The sequence below is a fragment of the Amblyomma maculatum genome, chromosome 6, assembly GCF_055883805.1.
Source record: "Amblyomma maculatum isolate TAMU_Amacu chromosome 6, ASM5588380v1, whole genome shotgun sequence".
In the NCBI taxonomy this organism is placed as follows: domain Eukaryota; kingdom Metazoa; phylum Arthropoda; class Arachnida; order Ixodida; family Ixodidae; genus Amblyomma; species Amblyomma maculatum.
This window is the reverse complement of record NC_139349.1, coordinates 48,176,319-48,200,557: the sequence shown is the minus strand read 5'-3', so window position 1 is coordinate 48,200,557 and position 24,239 is coordinate 48,176,319. Positions and strand designations below refer to the sequence as shown.

The window sequence follows — 24,239 nt, the reverse complement described above, 5'->3', positions numbered from 1 at the left end:
GATAGTCAGAGACCGGAAAGCGTGGCGTGATATGGTCCATAGGGTCACGAAGAGTCGGACACGACTGAACGACTGAACTGAACTGAATGCAAGCCAAGGATTTAAATAAAGACTGGAATATGTTGCAGGAAAGAAAATACATAACAAAGTTGAGGCTGCAGCCCGGATAAAAAAGGGATACTTTCCAAGTCGTATGTGGTAATAACTGGCTGAAATCATTGTTTTTGCAGTTTAATTTAGACAGCTAAACAGATTTAAAAGGACCCATATAATATTCTCAACTGCAAAGCTTTTTGCACGCACATTGAACAAAATGCACAAATAGTAGCCACTGGAGTTCGCATTAAACACGGCTTGCTTCACGGTGCTCTCTTAGTAGCTGTTTTTGAGGCCATTTCCTATGCAGCACTGGATTACTGTTTAGCTATCACAAATAAATATGTTTATGATGGTGCCCACGCGTCGACAGACAAGTACTTCAGAGAGCTTACTGAGCAGCTTCCCAAGAGAGCGGGCCTTTTCGACGATCATCATGTCGCTTACGTAGACGCCCCGGGAGCGAGCCCCTTGCAGCCAGGACACCAGAGATGTCTCTACTTCGGCTACAAGCTGGTTCCTTGAGTTTGTGGAACTGGCAGTGTTCGGCATAGTGCTGATCCACTTGTCGCTCTCCTGCAGGATGCGGGAGACTGTTGACTTGCCGATGTCCAGACCGAGGTTGATACGGGTCCAGAGGACGACATCTTGCAGTGTAGATCGCGGATGATTTCGCTTCCAAAGGCAGAGTTCACGCTTTTCGCTCGCCGTGGCAGCTGTGCGTTTGCGCGTATTGTCCGGGCACAAAGGTTCACCAGCCACTGCATAAAGTTGGTCTCCTCCTGCGGAGACATCGCAATTCGAATCATCTCCGTCGTCCATTGGGAACCCACCAAAAGTTTCTTTGCTTGTTTCAAGCAATCCAGTCCAACGTTATCCAGACCATTCAAACTATTTAGTTGTGCAGAAACTTCTTATGATCAAAGATCCAAACCAGTCCGAACATCAGACACGTCCGCCCGTCCGATTATCCGAATCACGGTCCAAATCAAAGCGCTTTTCGCGCTTTCATGGAAACCCAAAACTAAAACAACTTATTACTTTTGAGAAAATATTAAACATAATTTATACAAATTTCATATGTTTTTGTTATATGTTAACACTATCTTTTTAAAATAAAAGTAAACATAGATTTTTTGATGGTATACAATAGGCAGCGCTGTCAAACACCAAGGGATTCAAAAGTTAAAAGACGGGCACAGTCAAGCCGTACTCACAATGGGGTTGCTGCTAATTTTGTAGATCTTTTCCGATTTCTGCTGTGGTACTTGCACCGCTCGCGCATGTTTCTAGTCATTTGAAGTTTCTGGCATTTATACTTTGTACATACACAAACTTCAACCATGTGTGGGGGATTCACGTGCTCCAAGAATGCTCTAACAGCGCTCAACATTATGTATATCGTAAGTAACGACTTTTCATTCCGTGACTCGTCACACATGTTACGAACTCGCTGACGAGGTGCGGCTTCCATTTGCGAGCTTTGCGGATGGTAGTGATGGTCGTTACGTGCTGTGATTTCTAGTCGATCTGGTCTTTGTTTCTAATTGGCTACCTGACATCGGCAGACCTAGTGTACATTCCAGAATAAGATTGAACTTGAGTTTCATTCATATTCTGCACCCTAACAAAAAATACAAAGAAAACAGCAGCGTCTTCAAGACCGTATCAGTTGTTTTGACGTTTCGTTGGCTTCCGAACTTTGCGCGGCCCCTATCTCGCTCCATTCGCGCACTTTTGAGATCGCAAGGAAGCTTTCCGTCTACATCTGAGATTCTTCGGCAGCTTTTATCAACCACTGCGATGTCGCGAATTACACGACAAACGTAACGTATGTATACATTTAGTACGATAGGCAACGTACTGGGAGGTGCTTGCGTTGTATGTGGAAAGATGAAGTTAGAAGGCCTGTTCAATGCCATCATTGTGGCCACCTCGTTCTATACCCTTTCATTACCTCACATTGGAATCATAAGAGTCAGTCTTGCGTATTTTACGCTTCCCAAGATTGCGAGGTGCAGGTTCACCGCGCTGCTGTTTTAAACTCTTTCAGAAGTGGTAATAAGGCCAAGAGCAGACAGAATAACCATGAAGAAAAAAAGCTTTTATTGTTTTAGGAGTTCATCTCACATCAAATACCCCGCCATGTCTCCATCAAATCTGATCTCCATACACAAATGTGATCAATCTTGCTTAGTACTGGAGGTATATGTTGTAGAACTAATAAAAAATAACCTTGGCGCAGTGCTCATGCCTAGTTGAGTGCGTCTAGCCGGCTGTGTTGGATGTGCAAGTATTGGTTGGGAAATCTAATGCGTGCTTTAAAATTTCGCTTCCTTCTGCTCCATAAAGCATCACTTTAAGTGCTGAAGGCAAGCCCACTCATGTGTGTACACTTGTCATCAGATAGCATTTAGTTGCACTCATTCTTGCTTTTACCTTAAGCAAAAGCAAACACTGCTATGGCTGGGCAAGAAAGCCAGTTGCATGTCTTTTACTACAACAGCAATACCAGTGGCACTTAGCGAAAATGCACTGTCTAGCCTCCCCCACCTCTACCTCCCCCCTCTTGATCTAGGGAGCTTCCCACCTCCCAACCCTACCCCCTCACCATACAGAAGTGCCATCAACCACCCCCACCCACACTCCCAAATTTGCCCTTCAGTAGTGCCACCAAACCAACTACAGTAAGATACCACTTGAACGAACGTCACTTAAACGTAGTATTCAGTTGTACGAACTTTATTAAATTTCCCCGCCGAAGCTCCATTGAACGCTATGCAAACGCCCTTCATTTTAACGAAATTCAATTGTTGCTTATTTCAGTTCTATGAACATTTTCTGTAACGTCATCCTGTGTTTCCCACGTCATACTGAGTATTTCAACCAGAACAACGTGCACCTTTTTACTGAATATTTTGAGAAACATATTTTATTAACGCGTGACAAAAGCTGGCCGTCATTTAGCTCTAAGCTTAACTGGCTATCTAAGCAAGCTTGTATCCAGCGGAATCACAGCTAGCTTTGCATGCTTAATTAGATCCACAGTCATGGCCACCCATAGTCCCAACTTCAGCCCTACAAAGCTTCTTAGCTCCAAGACAGGCGTACGTATACATGCGGGTTAATTGTGATCTGCGGAAGGAATGATCTGTTTGGAGGAAATGAATTCCTGCCCAGCAGAACGCTGTGCCGGACGGGGTTCATGGGAGCTTGCACACAGTGACTGAGGCCAAGACCACTGCAGTCATAGTTCAAAAGTGCTGCAAAATTTCAGTTCAGCGAACTTTCACTTTACCAAACATTTTCCTAAGGCCCATTGAAGTTCGTTCAAGTGAAGTTTCACTGTACCTCCACCCTTCACAAGGCATTTGTCCTCTGGAAGCTCACACAGCAGCGGACTGAAAAAGCAAATTGAAATTCAAAGATGCAGCAGGTACATGAGCCGTTTTACATTAGCTGCCTGTCTACCCCTCCTCCACCCACCTGCAACCTCCATAAAAATTTGCCACATGTGTGAGGCCTCAGCTTAGATTAAAAGCATTTGGTGGAGTAAAAGCATTGACATAGCCATCTAGGATAAACCTAACTGCTATAGCAGCTCTTGCATATCAAGTGTCATGATTATCCCATCAAATGTGTTAATGTGTGAGCGTTAGTACCACCATATCGGAAAAAAATGTCAGGCAGCATCGGTGGAGGTAGCGTTAGCCGTTTGAAGCCTTGCAGCCTCAAAAATTGCGGGCATTCCCCTTGCAGGTGGTAGTTGGCAGATGAAATGGCTACACAATGACTGGTCAGCAGGTTGTGTGACTTCACGAGATCAACCAGATGGCATGGTCAATTTTGCTAGAGCTACCTGCTTCAATAGCCTCTTTCAGATGGGAATCCTTCAGAAATTAACAGTAATGTCTGTTATTTTTAGACATGTGGTAACACATCCACAAAGCATGTTGTAGAAAAAGAATGCTTACAGGTATATACCGCATGAATCTTATTGATCTTCAATTAATTTTTTTTTTTTGTCCATTACTGCATGACATTGACTTTAATTTGGAACCTGTGTAAGAGCTAGCGTGGTTCCTAACTTATCCTAGCAGTCCACTTGTGTGTAAATTATGTGTATATGTGTATGTATTATATGCATACCTCTTATAACTCTATATGTGAGAAAGACAGAGTAAAATGCGAGTGTTGGAGCATAGCAGCACATGGCAGTGCAGGTGTTCTGTTTAAAACTGGTTAATGACGTCATTAAAAGGTGATGGTTGTAGAGAAAACTGTCATATAATTAAATCATTCAAGAGTCGGTGTATGAGCTGTGTAATATAGTATTACTGACTGCACTCTGCTCTTTTTCTTGCTTTTTTCCTACAGATTGTCTCTTTCATCCTCATCGGGGTGGCAGCATATGGCCGAGTGTCGAGCATTGTGACCAACATCACCATATTTGGTGCAGTGATAGCCTGTGGAGTGTTCCTGCTCCTCCTTTCCCTTGTTGGTCTCATTGGAGCTGTCAAGCACCATCAAGTGCTGCTGTTTTTCGTATCCTCCTTGTAGAAAGCTTCATAGTCGCGTGCCTCTGTGACGTACCTTCCACGTTTTTCAGTAAATTTGAGAAGTACAATTTATCAAAAAGGTAATGTTTAACTTAGTTCCAGGGAATTTTAAGGACTGAAATTGTTTCATTTTTTCTAAATTGATAGAGTTTTCGAGCTGCTGCAGGGAAAACTGCCTGAAATGAGGGTTTTTAGGTCTAATGAATTTAATTTTCAGTATTGGCATGGCCCACTGATAATTGCTGTGAATTAATTAAACTTATGTGATTTGTACTGTCTGATCAGAAGAATCAGTCATTAACAGAATGACTTAGTTTTGGTGCCAGTGTGGAGACCTCAGGGAGTCATGACCTGACCCTTGCATGAAGAAATCTCGAAATAAACTTCAAAACAAGAATGTCAAGCTGATTATCACATCATTTGCTTCGATAGTCTGGGCAGTGTCATATACCTCTGACTTTGTTCTCAGTTGCACTTCAGTTAGTGGTAAAGTGGTGGCACAAAACAAGCTCGCCCTGACAGCAAACACCACTAAGTATAGTTAGCTGCTCAAAGAACTGCAGCATTGGGGTGAAACTGTTATAAGGCATGCTGAAGAAAAATCTGCACCCGCACACTTCACCAAGCTCCTCTGTACTGGTTCCCCTTCCTCTCTGGTTGTGGTGTATGCTCCTTGACCCCTTGTTCTAGTACATGGTGATCCTGTTCCTGCTGTTCGTGGTCCAGTTCAGCGTTGCCTGTGCTTGCCTGGCCATGACTGAGGATCAGGAGCGGGAGCTGGCCAGCCAGGGCTGGAAGAAGGCCTCGCCTGCCGTAAGGGCCCAGGCCGAGCGCCTTTTCCACTGCTGCGGCTTCGAGCGCAACGCCTCGGACCCAACGGCTGAGCCACAGTGTGAGCACGTGCCAACATGCTGTCCACCGCAGGAGGTGAGGAGGACCAGTCAGTTGATCTGTGTTTGAGCAGACGTTTTGGTGTCCTTTATTCTGTCACAGCAGTAGTTGTGTGAGAGACGTTTTTAGGGGTGAAAGGCTTCCCCGGTAGTTGTGCAGCAGGTTGTGACAGAAAAAAAAAATGAGTTGTGGTTTAGCTCTGGTTAACCCTAGTTAAATTGCGAAAGCAGTGGCGAAAGTTTCTTTGCCTGCTACATTATTCGCCTGTCACAGGGCATCAGTGTAAGACGCTACATTATGGGGGACACTTGAGCTTATCCTTTAAGGATAAACTCAAGTGCACCAGAGCATAAGCTACCAGCCCACATATAAAGTCATGCTTCAGCCAAACTGTATGGACGTGCCTGCGTGTCATGGGGGTAACAAGAATGCAAACGGTTATGGCAGGCTGATTCTGATACCACTCTGCCATATGAAAGTAGCGACCCAAGTTGGCAGCTCCTGCCCGTGGCATAAGGGTAATGTGAATTCAAATGTCATGGCAGGCTGAGGAAACCGTAGCTACGCCTCTTCACGACATAGCTGTGACCACCCGAGGTCTCACTTTGGCTGTTGGAGTATTGCTTTCGCGATAGAATGACAACTTGGGCTAGTTGGTGCATTGCTGCCTTCTCATTCTGACTGAAAACATCTAGATTTGCCCGCTTCCCAAAGACTGTGCTTTTCATTTAGGCCTGAGCCATAATGGATTTGTTCGGCCAAAGCATATGGGTACCAGGCACTGGGAACTTTTGAGAATAGGCCGCCAGTAATTTCACAGTGCCTGCAGGTGGGCTGGTGTATGAAAGTGGAATTTCACTCATTGCGGCAGAGATGTGGCATGCTTAATGCTCACCTAGGGAGGGTAAAAAAATGCATGCTTTTTTTTTTTTTTTATTCAAGAGAAAGGGTCTGAAATCGGGCCAGTATTGAAGGCAGATAATGGTCTCAGCTCCCTGTGCATGCATTTACAACAAAGTAGCATAGTATGATAAAATGATAAGTGATTTGAAGTTTTTTGCATGCTTTGTTGTATGATTGCAAAAACAGACAACTACAAAATGTCTGAACAGTAACACAGGACACTTTTAAAAACATTTCCATGAAAGAAATGTACACTAAGCTTTTTCTCAAAAAAACTGACAGAGTGTGGGTACAAAATCATGAGTGCCGAAAAATTTTGATACACATGGGCACCAAAAAGTGTTGTGTAGACAAAAAAAAAAAATGAAAGACAGCATATTAACTGACCACAGCATACAATGTGAAAAGTAGTTTGTTGCACGAGTAGCACAGAGGTAGCACTCGGCATATTTGAAGTTGCAGATTTGGTTAAACTGTAGCAAGCACCAAGACAAAAAACCCACCACACATATTCCCTGCCGTTGAAGTCATGTTGTAAAAGGTTTGCCATGGTGGTGTCAATGCAGCAGTTAGTGGAATAAAAAACTTATCGCAGCAGAATGCTGAACCGCCAAGCAATTAACTGCCGTCTTCATTCAGTATTTCCAAAATGCGATTTTCTGTGCAGTCCTCTGGCAGTATGTTTCTTCAAAAAATGCGTGCCTTTCACCTGCATAGACTTATTTTAACCAGCAGTTATTGGTGCAGTACCGTTTTATAATAGCTTTCTCTAAACTGTCATTTAGTGGTGATCTGGGCCTCCCTCAAGTTGAAAAAGAGGTCAAGTCATACATTCTCCTCCTGGAGAAACAAACTGAACCAAATTTTGACCTGCTAGCTGGCACGTTTGTAATATTGCAGGATGATTTCTGTGAGGTGATATTGCATCTTCTTCTCTTTTTTGTTCCTTGCAGATTCCTCCTGACGGCACGTGCGAATGCCAGGGTTGCTGGTCTGCTCTGCATCAGGCCATTCGTAATGGGCTTAAGATCACAGGTGGCATAGGAATGTTCTTCAGCTTCACGGAGGTGAGTCCAATTTGGCTGGCTTCATTACGGCTTTGATATCGGCCGTTAAAAGATTAAAGCTTCGTGTTTCAATCTGATTCAGCTAATCTTCACCTGTCAAGCAGAGCAAGGCTCAAATGACACTGTTTGAAACCATGCTGCTTCAGTTTTAACGACATGTGTGCAGATCTCCAGTGAGCAGCCACGTCAGCCAAGGCAGCTCCTTGATACTTGTACAGCTACAGCCGGCCGAATCTTTAGCTGGCGTGCCTGACGGCCGCCCTTTCTGTGCTCCTGCATCTTATTGCGGATAAAAGTTGCTGGAAGGTTAAGATTACAAAAGGGTTTGGTGATCCCTTGCTTATATGTACTTGGAATTTCCACAGGCTAAGTTGTGTGTAGCGCTCAGAATCCCAGAAAATATGGCCAGCACATGCGCCAGTTAAAGATTTGGGCGGCTGTACATAGCAGTGCTTGACCCTGCCGCAGTGGCTCAGTGGTCAGTGTGCTCGGCTGCTGTGCCCAAGGATGTGGGATCAAATCCCAGTCGCAGCAGCCGTGCGGAGTTGAAAAGCAAGGTGCCTGCATGCTGTGCTGTGCAGTGCCACTGCACGTTAACGGAGCTCTGCGCTGCAGCGTCCTTGTGGTGCTTTGGGATGCTAAATCATATTAACCAACCAGACAGCATAGCTGTGCTTGGGTTGCAGTTTGTGCATTGTTGATACAGTCTGTTCCGGATGCGTCGAACTCAGACATATCCAGTTATTGCTTATACCATTGAGAATCTCCTTGAATATCCCGCGCAAAAAGTATAACATTCCTGAGTATGTTTTTCGAACTCCCGTCAACAAAACATACAGTGAAATCCTGCTAATTTGACTCTTTTGAAAATTTTCTTCTGAATTTGGAAATTCACACAGTTCGAACTGAGTATGCAGTTTTGACTGAAGCCCATGTTTGTCTATGCTGTCTGACACTCGTTAATTTGGACATGGGCAGGCTCGCACTGATTAATTTTGTTTGAGGTCACATTGAGATATACGACCCACGAAGCCGGTGGTTGTCTGGATAGACCTTCCTGAACCTGAATTGGGCATGCACATTGCGGCAGGTGCAATTACGATCGGAAGTCCCCCATTGTCGAAATATAGCCCAGCAGCATAATTTGTTTCGCTTCCCTTAAATTCACCCCAATTCGCTGCTGCCATCGTGCGTACTCATTGATCAGTTGTGTTGTTTTGACACTGTTTTGTGCATCACTAATCTTTTAATATTATTCCAGGATGGCGTCGCGCCATTCTAATGCCTATGCATATTCCTCTCTCTTGCATTCTTGTGCTTCCTCAATTCTTCTGTTGCATTGAATGTAATGTTATTAAATTACCTGGTCAGTTTGCTAACTCCGCTGGGATTCCGCGGCGAAAAGCTTCCCACATCCGCTCACGAGGTGGCGCTTCCTCCACTGTTCGCCCAGCCGCACGAGTGTTGCAAAGCCAGCGCTCCGTGTTTAACGCCAATTTACGCAGATAATTGCGCTTCAGGCGAATCATTTCCTAGAGATTGCTTAAGCATTATATTTTAGTTGCAGTGTAAGACACTGTACTGCAAAAAAGGAGCAGTATTAGAGATCCGCAAACAAGGTGGCATGAAGCTACAAGAATGACCACATTCCACTGAGACATGGTTAAGATTCGTCAGTTGGTACACGGAATCCTTATCCACGCAGATTTGAATATGAATCGAGTCCTTGTTCTTTGGTAAAGTATCGGGCATTTCTTTTAATTGTTTTGCCCCATAATTACTGTCAGCGGCGAGCCACACAACACCAGTAATCGAATGCCGCTGAAAACAATAGCCAAAATGAAAAGCCAAGAACCATGTGGCTAGGATAACTTTTTTGGAAGCAAAATACTATAGAACTCGACATGATGGGAACAGCAAACATATGTCATAGTAAATACAATTTTTTAAGCCATAACGAAAAAAAAAATAATTTTACTGGCAGCGCACATTTTAAAAAGCTAGAATCACCACAGGGATGCTTTTTTTGTTTGGTACTGCCACCTTTTATTTGCTCCCTAACCGGCAGTGTGCAGTAGCTGGCAGGTGAATGGCGACATATGCTCAGTACAGCTGAATCAAATCATTTTGGAACTGGATCGAATCCTTTTTGTATTAGCTATGGAGGGGATCACCTTTCTAACTTTCAGTGCTTTGCAAACTAAGGTGTCTCCTCTTCTGGCCAATGCAAAAAAAGGTTCCAGTTCATGAAGGAAGAATCATCACAACAAGGTCACCATGCAAATGCATCTCATGTTTTTTTACGAGGTTCCCCTGTCTTGCGGTCGCTCCTACATAGGACAGTCTGGGCGCTGTTTCAATAAGCGTAATGTAGTGCAGAAGTGCTCCATGAGCACCAGTACAAGCAGTCTCACCCTGCATTGCAAGAGCTGCAACAGCAAAGGCTAGTTAGCTACCTTATCTGAAAAAAAAAAACAAAAAAAAACCTTTGATTCAAAGGGTGAATAGCGACTAAAGTTACCAAGGCATTCTATATCGCCAAAGGGGTGACAACTGGCTTGGCTCTCTATGTTCATCACTATCAATAAAAGCGATTGAATTCTAGGACACAACAGAATATTTCAGCAGTCAAAATGCACACGCGTCCTGTTGTTATCCCTGTTTTGTGCACAATTCCATTCATGCTTGTTCCTTATTTTGTTGTATGCGATCTGTGTGCGTGTTCGTGTATTTTTTCACCAGTCTTTGCGCGGTTTTGAAATTTCTGGAACTACGATCGATTAGCCTAATTTCATGTCTTGCCGCCAGAAAATATTAGTAGAGGCACCAGCTTAATGTAGCGAACAATCAACAACCCTACATACGTAGCCTTGGCTGCATGGCCACAGAAAGCTGTCCTTGAGTATAGATGACTGCTCATCTGTTTACACGAGAAGTCAGCAGCGCGTCGCAACATGCGGCTAAAACTTGAGACGTGACAAACGAGTGCTGGTGTGCTTTGGTGCGTCTTCATGTTTTATCCTAGTATTGCTAGCACTGCCGAAAATCCAGACCAATGCAGTACCGGCCAGCTTTACAGCTTACCATAGTTGCACAAAAAGACTTAAAACATACTTGGCGGCCCTCTTCTCGCATTTCTTTTTAACCCATGCTATCTTTAATAGCTTTGTTGTGTTAGACGAGGCATGGTGTGTAACGAAATGAAGTAGGTTATTGCAGTTTAATTTGACTGTGGGAAGTTAAGTTGGTAGACTTTTTTCAAGAGGGGAAAATATAAAAAACTCGGTACAGTGGCATTCAGCTACATTATGTGCATTGTACAGAACACCTTTGTGTACCTGCCATCGTTCTTGCACCTTGACATAAGGCATTTCACAGCTCTGTTTACTCCAAATATGCTACCTTTACTATGAGGTTTATTATCGGAACCAGAAGAGGGCCCTAAGTCAGCTCTTGTCGACTGCTAGAAGCCTCTTGAAGACTGTGGGGACCTCGTAATGTTATTTTCTAAGTGATTTTACTAATCGCGCTACTGAGTAGAAACATTAAGCGTTTAGTATTTAGCTCTTATTTCCTCAATTTTAGCCCTGCATCTATTTTTCACTCGCACTTCCACTCCATCCTGAACCATTGCCCAACTTCCTCCGAGGTGTTGACACATGCAAATTCTTGGGAAGAAGCAGCAGTCTTTTAAGGTATCAGTCAAATGGGTGTATTCATTTTGTGGAAACACCACATGGCTGTATACGTAGAAGCACGGTGCTTTATGAATTGTATATTCTATAAAAACCCTCACCTTATAGAAGGCCCCTTTAGGAGCCTTTAGGTCATTGCTGGTTTGGCAGGTGGATGGCATACCACAATGCTGAACTGCCCAAAAAATCACATGCATACCAGCATCTGTTTTTGGAAGTTTATCATGTCAGGCTGCTAACTAAAGAGGAGAGATTTCTGTTACTCTGGCCAGGTCATGTTCAGCAGCTTCTTGCCTTTACGAGGGAGTACCCAAAAGAAACCAAACTTATTTTTTTGGAACCTATTTATTCACATTTTAAGCGCAAACCTTCAATCTCCTTCAAAGTACTCTCCACTTGGACTAATACACTTGCCTAATCTTACATTACACTTTTTCAAAACATTGTTTAAATGCATCTTTTGTGATGCTTGACAGCGCCTCCCTCTTTTTTTTTTTCACCTCCGCAACATCAGCAAAACGCTTTCCTTTCATGTGTTCTTTTCATTCTGGGAAACAAAAAACAGTCACACAGGGCAAGGTCTGGTGAGTATGGGGGAGGTGACGAACAGGGGTCATACCATTTTTGGCCAAATATTGTCGCACAGATAAGGCTGTTTGAGCAGGGACATGATGGAGATGGAGGAACCAGTTACCCGACTACCACAAATCAGGCCGCGTCCACTGCACACTGTTGCGCAATCTTTTCAGAACTTGCAAGTAGAAAGCCTGGTTAACTGTCCGATCCCGCAGAACGAACTCTGACTAAACGACTCCTCTCACGTCGAAAAAACAAATCATTGTTTTGAGGTTTGATTTCACCTGACGAGCTTTCTGGGGCGAGGCAAACTTCTTCCACTGGCTTGATTGTTGCTTTGATTCACGATCGTAAGCATAGCACTAAGGTTTGTCACCTGTGATAATTATTTGAAAAAAAGTTTGGATCATTTCGGAAATCTTTCAAAACACAGCATGCTTCCACGTGACCTTTTTTTTTTTGTTCAGCAGTCAGCATTCGTGGCACGAATTTGGAAGACACCCTTTTCATTCCCAAAGCTTCTGTCAAAATTCACTGCACTGAACTCCAAGTCACTTCCAACAGCTTCACAATTTCTTCAATCGTCCGTCGTCGATCTTCGTTGATTGCTCAAATTTTTTCAACATTTTCATGTGTTCAAATCCTGAAAGGACGACCAGAACGATGTTGGTCATCACTTGACATTTCACCATTTTTAAAATGGGAAAACCACTCAAACACTTCAGTTTTCCCCATAGCATCATCCTTGTATGCTGTTTTTAACATTTCAGGAGTTTCTGTTCTATTTTTTTATTTTTTTTTTTTTTTTCGAGCAGAAAGCAGAATTTTAATGCCGCATGCTGTGCACGAAAATCAGCCATTGCAAAAAACAACGCTCATCGAAAACAGTTGCCACGGTAAACTCTGCCGAAGCTGGTATGTCTGACCTTCAGCGACGCCGCTCGGCTGACTGACTCTGGAATGTTCACTCTATGCGCTCGTAGCGGCAAAACACGGTACTATGAAAGCGCTGACCACCAAAATATTAGTTCGGTTTCTTTTGGATACCCCCTCGTATTCTTATTCAAATCAAGAAGACCGTGGAAGAACATTAGATGTGCTTCAGCATTTCATGGTGCAATCATCATGATCGGGTGAACGTTAGAGAAGTGTATGCCACCGAAGGAAAGGTTACAGGAGTTATGCCTGCTTTTAAATTTCACAGCAGCATTGTGATTATCTGCATGGTGTCCACTTCCGACATTCTTTACAGTTCATTGACCCACATATACGGTATTACTGTGCAGAAGCTTTGGTGCTTATGGCAATTGATATATCGTGCAACATTAAACCTAAATATTAGATTATTTAGTGTACGGTCCTGGCTTATTTGCCACTAAACCTTCCACTGAGAATTTGCTTTCGGCATGGTTTATTATATTATTAGTTTTTCATCTGTAATCGTTGCTTACTTTCTCCATCCATTGCACAGCCATTCAGTACCGAGTGATGGAGGCTGGCTGATGGCAGGCTGGATTAGAGTGCAGGATCTCAGCAGAAAATTGATGCACAGCTCCGTGGGACATGGGAAAAATTTTTACTTGTTCAGTAATTTGCGACTTTAGAGGATGTTGTACTAGCAACTCTACATCTGCCATTAATGGTACTGGTTCAGTGTTTTCCCAGGAGATGGCAGCACTAGGTAAATCAACTGGCTAGGCCTGCTTTCTCACTGCCATGTTTGTAGATGAACGCTGTCTTCCATGGACACTGTGTGCAAATAAGCCCGGAGCGTACGTAAATGAATTTCCTCGGATTTGTCAGGATAAAGGTGGAGGTCCCCAGATTTACGCTTTCATGGTGTTGGTGCATTCAAGTAACCCTCTTTCAATCCTGCCTCTTCCTTCCGGCTGCCTGCAGTTCATCGGGGTGTGGTTGACGGTGCGGTACCGCAACCAGAAGGACCCTCGTGCTAACCCTAGCGCCTTTCTGTAACCACTAACCACCACTCTCCAGTGGCTGCTTGAAATGGCTCTCTTGCAAGGGGCTCTCTCTGGCACACCACAAGGTACGGACCCTGTGCCCCTGCCGCTGCCGCCATCTCTGATTCATCAACGTGCACGTGTACCCCATCAGAGAAGCAATATGTTGCCTCTGTGACTGCTCTCTTTCTCCCTTACTCACCCTTGTATGGTTGTAAACAGATTGCATCTTTTAATGGGGTAGTGAGACTAACCAAGCATGTTGATTTTTTTTTTTATTTTTGTATTTTGCAAAGTTTTTTTGCTTAGGCTGCTCTCTGTAGCTCTCATTTATTGCAGCCAAGCTCATCTCTTTATATAGCATTTACAACATGTTGCTGGCTCCTCTTGCCATCTGTGGGTGTGTACAAAAAGGTCTATGCTTTCTTTTAAATACAGAAGCATTTATAGGGCTGGTGTGAACACTTTTCTTGTGCCCAGTGTAGCCCGAATAGAATACAGTGTTACAAATATGCCTGGAAGAACAAGAAAAGAAACTGAGAAAAAAAAAAAAGCTGTATTGTCAGTTGGGCGAGAAAAAAGGATGTATTGTCAGAAAGACAAAATGCAGTCTGTGTTGAATAGGTGAGGTTCTCTTCAAGCTCCCATGAAAAGATGGTATTGATGAAGCACATCGCTTCTGGCAACCTCCTATTCTAGTGAACACATACAGTTAAGCCTGGATGTAAAGGACCTAGGTGTAGTAAATTCTTTATATTGCAAAGCGTTTCAACTGGCCAGGCGGAGGAGGGAAAGGACGGCGCATGTGGGAAAAGACAGGGGCCTCAGGCTCCTCCTCTCCTTCATTGTACTCTATATCACCACTTCCTTGCATAATTGTGGAAGGTGGGAGGCCTGTTAGCCAATCACAAGGAGTCATTAAGCATGCTCCTCTGTGCTGCGTCTGCTCGCAGCATATGCAGATGTGGTTGTAAAAGAGTATAAATAAATTCTGGGTATATACTAAACATTACAAATAAAAAAAATGCATTTGCAAGTTGTTGAAATAGTGTTTTCAGTAACGTAACACTGTTTGTCACATCCGCGCTTTTAGTTTGTTTTATGCAAACGGAGCCATGGTGGCAACTTCAGCCAAATGGCGCCACCTGGTTTTCTGAACTGTAACCATTTTTTACGGTACCAAATTTCTTCTTTAGGCCTGCGCGAGGCAAAATCGTGCTCATGAATGTTGCTGTAGGCAAGATGAGACCAAATGAACGCTGAATGTGCAGTTTATGGTCAGTGAACAAATCAAAAACCCAGTAACGAGTAGTTAACCGCAAAGCGAAACAAGCTGCTTTGAAGCACGCCGCTATGTTGAAAGTGCGGTTTAGCATACGCAAGAGTCACAAACGCTAAATTCAAGGGAAAGTGTAAATAAATCAAGTATATGTCAAGGTTCAGTTAAAAAGTGGTGTTTCGCGAATGCACGCTTTAAGACATGTCATCCCGTGTGCTTTATGGCCACTTCATACTAGAACTATACTCTACAATGACACGCAGCCGCCTCTGCACTCATCGTAGCTTCGGTAGTGCTACAAGGAACTACTGGGATAGAGTGTACTTGTAACAGTGTTGTGTGAGCCATGGCAAAGATGGCAGCGGCCACTGCTGCAGTCGCATTATCAGCTGCGAAATATTTCTTATTTTTTGAAGCTTAAAAGTAACAGGGGCTTACATGGTGATTTCACCTGCATTTACTCAGCATTGTCACCTTAAGTCACCATGTGGAAACTGCATGTAGTAAAACCTCTATGTAACCAACAAAAAGAAACATACTTTTTTAGATTTTGCAATATCCAGGTTTAACTGTATGTCTTTATATATGCTGACACTAGTTATTTATTGTATATTAATGCCAATCTTGTTGTTGGTGCGGCTCCCAGAACCCTGTAAATACCAAGGATTTAAAATGCTTTTGAAACGTGGAAGGGACCACCAGTATTTTCATATTTCACATGAAGAGACTTGTGCAGAAGGGTGCTAGCCTACTTCCCCTTTGCAGATTGCTTATATAAGAATTTCTTGTAGATTCTGTTGCAGACGGCCTAGCACTGGTGCTTTTTCTCATTTGTCATGTTATGATCTATAGCTTGTTTATCTTGCTCTCTGGAGGCCTTTGTTGCTGATGTCAGCCACAGTAGGTGGCATCTGCCACTTTGTCCACTTGTTCCGAGGGTTAGGGCACCCAGAATGTCCCATTTACAAATGCTGTTTTTCTTCAGCCAGTGTTCGACATTCATGCGTGACACTAGAACTCTCACCATGAGCAAAGAAGTAGCAAAGGTGCCTATCTGTGTGAATTTAGGTATGATGATTCAAACGAGAGTTGCAACACATGAAGCCAAATTTCAGTGTAATAAAATTGCACTAAAATAATTGCCATTTAGCAGCAATGTTTGCATGCCATGGGCTCATGCAAACACTCAATTTTGTTTTTTCGAATTGAAAGATTTTACTAAGTTGAGGTTTTGGTAGTGGAAGTGATACGCACAAGATTCTTTGTGTCCCCATTTGTTTTTTTTTTTTAATCTACTCGATTATACTCAGCACAATAATTTTGCTGTGTGTTTCTGGTACAGTAGCCTGCACGGAAACCTTGTCAGTTGTAACTGGGTGCAGAGTCCTTGGACTCAGGCAGGAGTGAAAAAAGAGCTACTGGTCTTCACTGCAAGGAAAAAAAAAAAAAAAATGGAGCTGGCCGGGTATTAGTAGAACTACGATTTTGTGTCGCAAAATTCGGTAGATCATTGTTTTGCTGTTAAACGATGATGATCAGCGATGAATATTGGGATCATTTTTTACCAGCATGAAGCAATCACCTTGGATAAGCAAGTGGGAACCAGAAACCACCAATTCCGTTTTAAATTAATGACCAGACGCTCCCAAGATCTTTTGTTGCTCATGTTTATATCAGCTCACTCTAAATTTGTTTGACCTAGTCTCATGTCTTCTGCCTCATTTTCTTGTAGTCTTTCTGAAGTGCTGTGTTGGACTTGTTGGAGGCACTGTCTTGCAAGGGATCAAAATGGTGCACCTATTTGCTTGCATTGATCAAAGGGACACAGAAGACATAGAATGTGGTATCCAATTGATACAGGCCAGCTTCTAATGGCAAAGAAGCCACTCTCACGTGTTGCCACTACTAACCAATTTCTAGAGTAAAATGCATGCGCCAACACTGATTTTAAACAAAACACTGCTATGTTGAAAAACGTTAATAGAGCCAGGAAAAAAAAAAAGGGATTGGGTGCAGTAGTGTTCTCAGTGGCCCTTTAAAGTGTTGCTCTCGAGCTTCTAATTTCTTTCAGAATGTTTGTCTCTGGCTCGTTGTCCTCACGTGTTTGTCTCTTCTCTCCTCTGTTATTGATGGTGTTTTCCAGCTGGTGGCCGTATTTGTGGCTTACCGTTACCGACTCCAAAAAGACCCCGAGGCGGATCCTTACCTTCTGCTGGGTGGAGGAGCTCGTGTCACGTGACAGGCCACCCAACTTTCTATTTCTCTCTCTCTCTTTCCCCACATTTTCTGGCATTCCTTGTCCCCACCACAAACACATGTGCAACACCAAAGCCCTTTCACATTCCGGTTTTTTTTTTTGTGTGTGTGTGTGTGTGTGTCTTCTTTCCTGTGCGTTCGTCTTTATTCCAAGTTGGTCCATTTGGACTGGCCATACTTTTGTGTCGAGTCATTAGTGCTTTTAGGGAATGTCCCCAGGTTTAGAAGGTTGGAGGTAGGGAATGAATAGCACTGCTCCTAGGTACAGCTGCGGAAACGGGTGAAGCCGTTTTACCCGGTCATTGCAATTGAAATGCCGCTGCTGCTTCATGTCATTGAAATCATCTTTGACCTTTTTCTTAACCATCTGGTTTTAGCAAGTATTGGGCTGATGTGGCTTTCTTAGTCTAGCAGTGGTCCCATGTTCAATTCCTGATGCAAGATTAATTTTGTGTGAGGCTTGAAAGTTTTCTTTTTAAATCTTGTAGCTGTTCTTTACACCCAGATGGTTGCACACAGGTGGTGTTGTATTTGATTTTCTTTTTCTTTTTTTTTGTCTTAAAGGGACAGTGCACTCTCAAAGACGAGCTTAAACACATTGGCATACGGTTGTAGACCTTTCTCTGTTCTAATAATGGCAAGGGCAGAACTGACAGTTTCGACAGAATTTATATGTTAAATTGGCAAAGGAAAGTCAGGCCACAGCCGGTGTTTGTGCCATGCTGTGTTAAAACGTGTGGCTCTCAATGTATTTGGACTACCATGCATGGAGTGGATACTACACTTTATGGACAGGACTGAGAGAGCAACCTGCTAGAAAAAAAAGAAGAAATCTTTCTTATGGTTGCAGGTATTTGTGATTGAGACCACCAGTCTTATTTTGTTAATAGCATTTTTAAAACCACTTTAACATTTGTCTTTTATAGCTTTAACAAAACTTATGCATGTAAATGAATGTCAAGCTCATTATTGCTGCTGCAGTCCACCTTTGTGGCACGGTAACCATATCTGAGACGTCGGGATTTTCTGATGCCAGCTACCACTAGAAAATGGCGTTATGTTATGGAAGAATTGTTATAAGTTATTCTGCCTTGTTTGTGAGCATCATAGCCAGATAATTGTTTATTTGGGCAAGCATCTTTTAATTTTTGCAGAAAAAAAAAAATGTTGAAGGTGAGTACACTGTCCCTTCAATTTTTGGTGCAGTTTTCTTCCTGCACCATCATGATGCCTCATCACACTGCACTGTAAGGTTATCGACTGCTTCCTGTCATGATCTTTATTATGCACTTCCAAGCCTGGGAAGTAATTTGCGAAGTACGAACCTGACATTAATAGTACTGCACAGGGGGAAAAATAAAATACATTCCTTTAAGGGCCACTTCCCCCACCTTTAAAGCCAAAAAATTTGAAGGAGGGGGGGGGGGTCAGCGAACACTTATTTACATCTACTGCAATCTTGAATCGTTCGCTAATCCATGGTTATAGTCATCATGTGCAGTCTCGTATAACCATGCGCACAAATCTCTGCTTTCATTCTTATGTTTTAGAGTAAATTGACCCTTACGTGAGTGTGTACAGTACATGAGCAGCACAAGATTATATTTTTCATATTTAGTTGTATGGTGATGAGACTGGTTGGACCACATTGGCACGCATTGTGAACTGCATATGGGAAGCTAACGGCAATGTGAAGTAGAGATGATCGCCTCAAAATGTTTGAGTCTTCAGCTCAATGTTGCGAAATTGCGTGCTGGAGTGCGATTGCAGGCGCCCCTTTGTACAGAGTCATGTTATACATGCGTAATTGCTTGGGGACAATGCCAACACCTATAGTAGTTGGTCACCTGTATGGCCCACAAAAAGCAAAAAGAATGGAACAGGAATGCACACTTGCCAAGAAAGCTTTTTTTCCCTGTTCAATTATTGCATGATGAAGATCATGTGTGTCTGATAAAAATGGCATTGTGACAGGCAACCATCCTTGCATGTGTAGCCCCAAACATTACTGGGCTTTTGTCTTGCTGGTTTCGTATGGGAGCAGACTTGCTGTGTCACATATTGTTTGATAGCACAGGTAGAGAGTGAGAGGTGCGCAATCTGAAATTGTTTGGACCTCTCTCTCTCTTTCTTTGATGTTCCACACCTAGTTGACGCATGCATCTGAACTTGCAGTAGAACTTGCAGTAAAAATAAAAGCGCATGCAAACTGGTGTCATTAACGGCTTTCACTCGCATTCCTTTTTGTTGTGTTCTCTCGCGCTACATTCAAAAGTGTTAAACCAGAGGCTTCGAAAATATTATTTTGCGACTTATGTTTGCTGCTGCTGCACTTTGTTTCTACTCTGCAGCAGTTCTTTCCATGTTGGTTTTAAGTTAGTGAAATGAGAAAAAATAGATTGTGGAGTTCTTTTGCTGGGCACTGGCAGGCACTTGCGAGAGGGTACAAAACTGTACTCATTCGATGTGAGACTTCGTGAAATTACTTTCCAACACAAGTTTGATATGATTCTGGGTATGATGTTGAACTGCACGTTAAGTCTGACTTATTGTTGAAAGGTGCTATGGTTACCCAAGACCTTGTACTTGCCTACAGCACCCAGACACTCATACCTGCAAACTGTTTTCTGCAATTCAGGCACAGCTGAGTCTGTTGCAACTATTGCATTCCCATTGGACCCTGTGTGGACCAAAGGACTATGCCACTTACGAGCATTGCATTATGTGCTACCTTGCAGCATGAGACATGCATTATTCAATTTGTAAGGCTTTATTTGTATTTTTAGGGTAGTGATGAATTTTTTTATTCTCGTCAGTTCCTTTTTTTTAATGCTGAGCCTATGCTTGCCATATTTATATATATTTTAGCAAGGTCGCCAGCATTCTTTACAAAATTGGGAACTGTTACATAAGGAGATTAATATCTCGCACAGCCCACTTTGTTAGTATTATGCCCGAGAGATTGCGCTATATGCATAAACCGAACTTCTGTCTTTTCACTGTTTTGCTTGCCAGGAATTTTACACAGAGTCTGGGGGAAATCTGCATATTATGTAAAGTGAAATACGAAGGTATAGTATTTAGTAGGAAGCATTCATATCATTTATTTGTTTTAATTGAAACCTGTTTCTTGTGTTTTATAATAAAAAATTTTTGTTGGAGATCATTACATAGTGAGGTGTATTTCTTTCTTATCATTTATAATGTCTGAAATTGGAATAGTTGCTCAAAATATAAGGAACAGAAAGGTATGTACGATGAGTCGTTTTCATTTACTTTAGCAAAACCGCACAGTTTAGCTCTTAGTAAGTGCTATCGCAGAAATTGTTTTTGAATCAAAGCCAGAGCGGTTATTGTCAGCCTGATTTATACATAGTTTCAGAATAAATGTTTGAAGCATTACACAGTTCGAGGTGCTAACGTGTGTTGATTAGCGGTTTTAATGGACAGCAGTAGGTTACCATAGATGTGACACAAAGTTTTGATCTTTTTCGAAGTGGTCGCATTCTGTAAAAGCAGTTCTCTGCTACCCACTCGCACATTTTCAATAAGAGATGTGCTCATGAATACTAAAGTTCAGCGGCAGTAGAAAACATGCCAGCAGATGTGCATGATTATCAATTAGTTGAAATAGATGCGACTATGGTGGGTTCGAAATGCCAGCAGTTATCCCGTATATGTCAGTAGCCTGGCGATGGTTTAGTAGTAATCCCTGCTGAAAATTCAACATGAAAGGCAGTGTATTGCAGGGTTTTCTCTTTTATAACTCACTTTACTAACCCATTTCGTTTGTCCATAGACAGCCAAGAAATTGAAAGCTTGATGCCACCAATGGTATTAACAGAAATTTTTTACGCATCATACTTCAGTTTACATGATGCGTATGACATTGTACACATGTATTTCAGATGTTGCCACACCAAGAACTCAATTCTTCCACTTAGTTTTACAGTCGGCTTTTTTTGTTTTTCACTGAATCCTGTCCTCTTCCAAATACCTTGAATGTAGTGCACTGCTATGTATAAATGCCTCTGCTATGTGCCACCTTACTGATATGCACCAACGGCAGTGTTACATCACGTTTAATTGTGCACAAACCACACATAAGAGAACATGGCTCATGATAACTTGCTCAGGGAAACTGACCCAACTGCTTGGCAATACTTCAGCAGCTGAGGTTATCTGTTTTCAGTGGATTCTGTGGCAATGGCAAGGATACTGTTTATACCTCAAATACCACAGTTGCGCAGCAGATGCTTTTTTCAGAAACTTAAGCTGTAACCAACCTCTGAAGTGGCTACTGCATACTTAAGGAATGCACATACATAACAATGAACGCAGCTGCAACTTCAATGTTTTCTTTGTCAGTTCGCTGGTATGATGCTATCATGGTCTATTTCACCTAATGCGATTAAGATACATTGTTAAATCAACTCTGCTGAGTATGTTTGGCACATCGGCTGACTAAGAAGAGAATATTAATTCGCCTTCCTGTCGTGGGAAAGTTTTTAAGAACATTTTTTGAGCCTTTCAAAGCACAAGCAGGAAGCTTCTACTGTGGTATTTTGCACTGCTGTAGCACAAACAGGGCTCATTTACTGAAGAAAACTTGCTCATTGCCGTTTAATGCAATAGGTTGCGCAAAAATGCTTCCAGCAAACTTGTTAGATCAATGTGGTTTTAAATGTTAGTTCTTGAGCAGATGGGAAAAGTATTTAAGTAGTAAATGGCTGATTACTCACAGGAGTGCATTATTACATTGTATAGTACTCTGCACACTGTGTGTACGGATTGCATGCATTGGCTTTCTGATTATATCATTGCTGAAGAGTGGTATTCTAGATAGTAAGCTGTAGAACGCTACCGTGATCAGTTATAAGTAGTACATACTAGTACAGAATGATCCTTTGGTTTTTCTGTCTAAGGCACTCATTTGGCCCATTATTAGGGGTGACTGGGAATGGGTAAGTTTAATAAGTTGGTGTACAAGTTACATGTATATTGAAACTCCTCTACATGGTAGTAAAATGTTTGACAGAACTACAGGTTATGTACTGGTGATTACAATAAATCTGAAGATGATTGGTTCACTCTTCATTCTTTACAGACTACAGCAAGCATTTCTGGCACATGCTTTTATGGTTATTGATACAGGGCTCAAAGCCGTACTATTGTAGCATGACTTGCAGGCAGCAGTGATCTGTGTAGCAAGCATTAAAATGTTGTGCTAAGGTGGAAATCTACTGTTTGACAGGAACGGAAGCTGTTGTCAAATTGCTCACATTGATCAACAACAACAAAGCTGTTAATAATGGCTTTCCCTGTGTAATATGTTAAGATCCGTACATTCTTTTTATTGCAAACAGGAGCTCAGTGTGTAGTTCAAGCTTGAATGGGCAACTGTCAGCCTTTTTCCAGCTGAGCTGTTTTGTGTCCCTCCTTTTCCTGTGAAAAACGTCAAGCTTTTGTTTTGACAAAATAAACCTCTTCTAAATGAAACTATCCGCCTTTTTTGCCCTCTTTGGCAGTATAGTCTATTCTAATGACAATGCATTTCATCCATGACAATAGGCTTCCTGGAAATGGCTTTGACATCTCTGCACGAAGGCTGACCTGGTGACAGTGTCATAGTCTGGTAAAAGCTTGGCAAATTTTTTTTTTTTTTCTAAACCTTTGCAAAGATAAAACTGTCTCAATCAACCGTGGTTGCTTAAACAAGCACGTGGAAGTGCTTGGCAATAAAATATCTTTATTTGTGCAGTGTTAACAGTGTGGAATGACCTTTCAACAAATGCTGCTGTTCAGCAGCGACACAATGTTTTGTGTAATGTCAAAAATCTGCAAGCAGTTTCCTTTAAATTTAGTGCAAGAAAACCCAAAATTTGTAACACAAGAAAGTATTCTTCATTAATTGTTTGGGAAATGTTGAGAAAGGTTCTCTTTCTTGGCATTGAAGGAAATATAAGCTAACTTTCAATTAAAACCAGCAAGACTGGATGAGATGCACTCTCCCATTCATTAAGCACTGCAGGTATTTCTCTATGAAAGGGCAAGGTTCAGGGAGAAGAGTGTTACTGTAAGAATTTCGGTCTGTTGGCAAAAGACCAGTGATCGCAGCATCAACAAGTACAGTCTGTGCTTAATGCTCTAGGGTTCACACACAGCTTGGATGTTCATATCTGTAGTGGTGTGGGAAAGTGTTTGAAACATCTGAAATTTGGCAACTGCACTAAATGCACTCTGGTCAAAGAATTCTAAAAATTTGTACCAAATTTTTTTGAAATTCTACTCTATATAGATTACAAACAGCAAGAGAAAAAAGAGAAAAAAATATATTATTATGCACGTTCTGTTTCACTAACGTAGAACGCACCAGAACTGTGCTTTTCCCGAGGGGGGGGGGGGGGGGGGGGGGGTAGTGTTACTGAGCAGTATTCGCTGGTCGTGCTGAGGAAAAAGAAGTGCGACAGAGTCCCAGAAGAAGAAGACTCAGACGAGTGCTGATATCTGTGCGGTGATCATCCTCAGTGGTGTGGACAGCTGTCGTACTGTGAATATTCCCCGTAACAATATGTCCTGACTCGAGCGAAACTCTGGAAGACCTCTTCAAGTTCGAAACATGAGCTGGAAAAAGCAGTCCTTGAATCCACACTGATAAAGCCCTGCTAATGCAAGGTGCCTCAAGCTGTATATTGCTTCAACCTTCAACCACACGGCCACTGGATCGCATACAACCTAATGAAGGCTGCACACAGAATGCGCCGACATCACGTGCTCCACTCCAAACAAGCATATTCCCCATGCCGAAAAATGAGCAGAGTGAATGATTGGCGCATGTTCACAGACATGCGCAGCACGCCATGCATACAGTGCATTGCAAGTCGAAGCTTTGTTCATAAAATCCCACTCTTGCGTGCATTTCACTAAATCGAACAAGCTACTATTGACGGTACTTA

At 42.5% G+C, this 24,239-nt stretch overlaps 1 protein-coding gene across 6 annotated transcripts; it reads left to right on the top strand.

Annotated features, from left to right (window-relative positions):
* The first annotated feature begins 1,293 nt into the window (after positions 1–1,293).
* Tsp97E (Tetraspanin 97E) lies at positions 1,294–23,015 on the top strand. 6 transcript variants are annotated; one of them, XR_014708023.1, is made up of 6 exons: positions 1,294–1,499; positions 4,474–4,641; positions 5,346–5,582; positions 7,403–7,516; positions 13,687–13,834; positions 16,596–16,721. XR_014708023.1 is itself a non-coding variant. In XM_084606597.1 (5 exons), exons 1-5 carry the CDS (start codon positions 1,440–1,442, stop codon positions 22,873–22,875), a joined length of 600 nt encoding a protein of 199 aa, XP_084462723.1. In that variant the 5' UTR covers positions 1,294–1,439; the 3' UTR covers positions 22,876–23,015. The 6 variants fall into 6 exon arrangements, 4 of the variants coding, with proteins under 4 accessions (XP_084462723.1, XP_084462720.1, XP_084462719.1 ...); XR_014708022.1 differs by lacking the exon at positions 16,596–16,721 and adding an exon at positions 17,171–22,782 and having other exon boundaries at positions 1,295–1,499; XM_084606597.1 differs by lacking the exons at positions 13,687–13,834; positions 16,596–16,721 and adding an exon at positions 22,855–23,015.
* Positions 23,016–24,239: the final 1,224 nt, after the last annotated feature.

Excerpts from the sequence above, each read along its gene's own strand:
- Tsp97E (XM_084606593.1), top strand. The coding sequence starts at position 1,440 with ATGTGTGGGGGATTCACGTGCTCCAAGAATGCTCTAACAGCGCTCAAC. Across the intron at positions 5,583-7,402 it reads CATGCTGTCCACCGCAGGAG|ATTCCTCCTGACGGCACGTG; the intron begins GTGAGGAGGACC and ends TGTTCCTTGCAG. Across the intron at positions 7,517-16,595 it reads TGTTCTTCAGCTTCACGGAG|CATGAAGCAATCACCTTGGA; the intron begins GTGAGTCCAATT and ends ATTTTTTACCAG.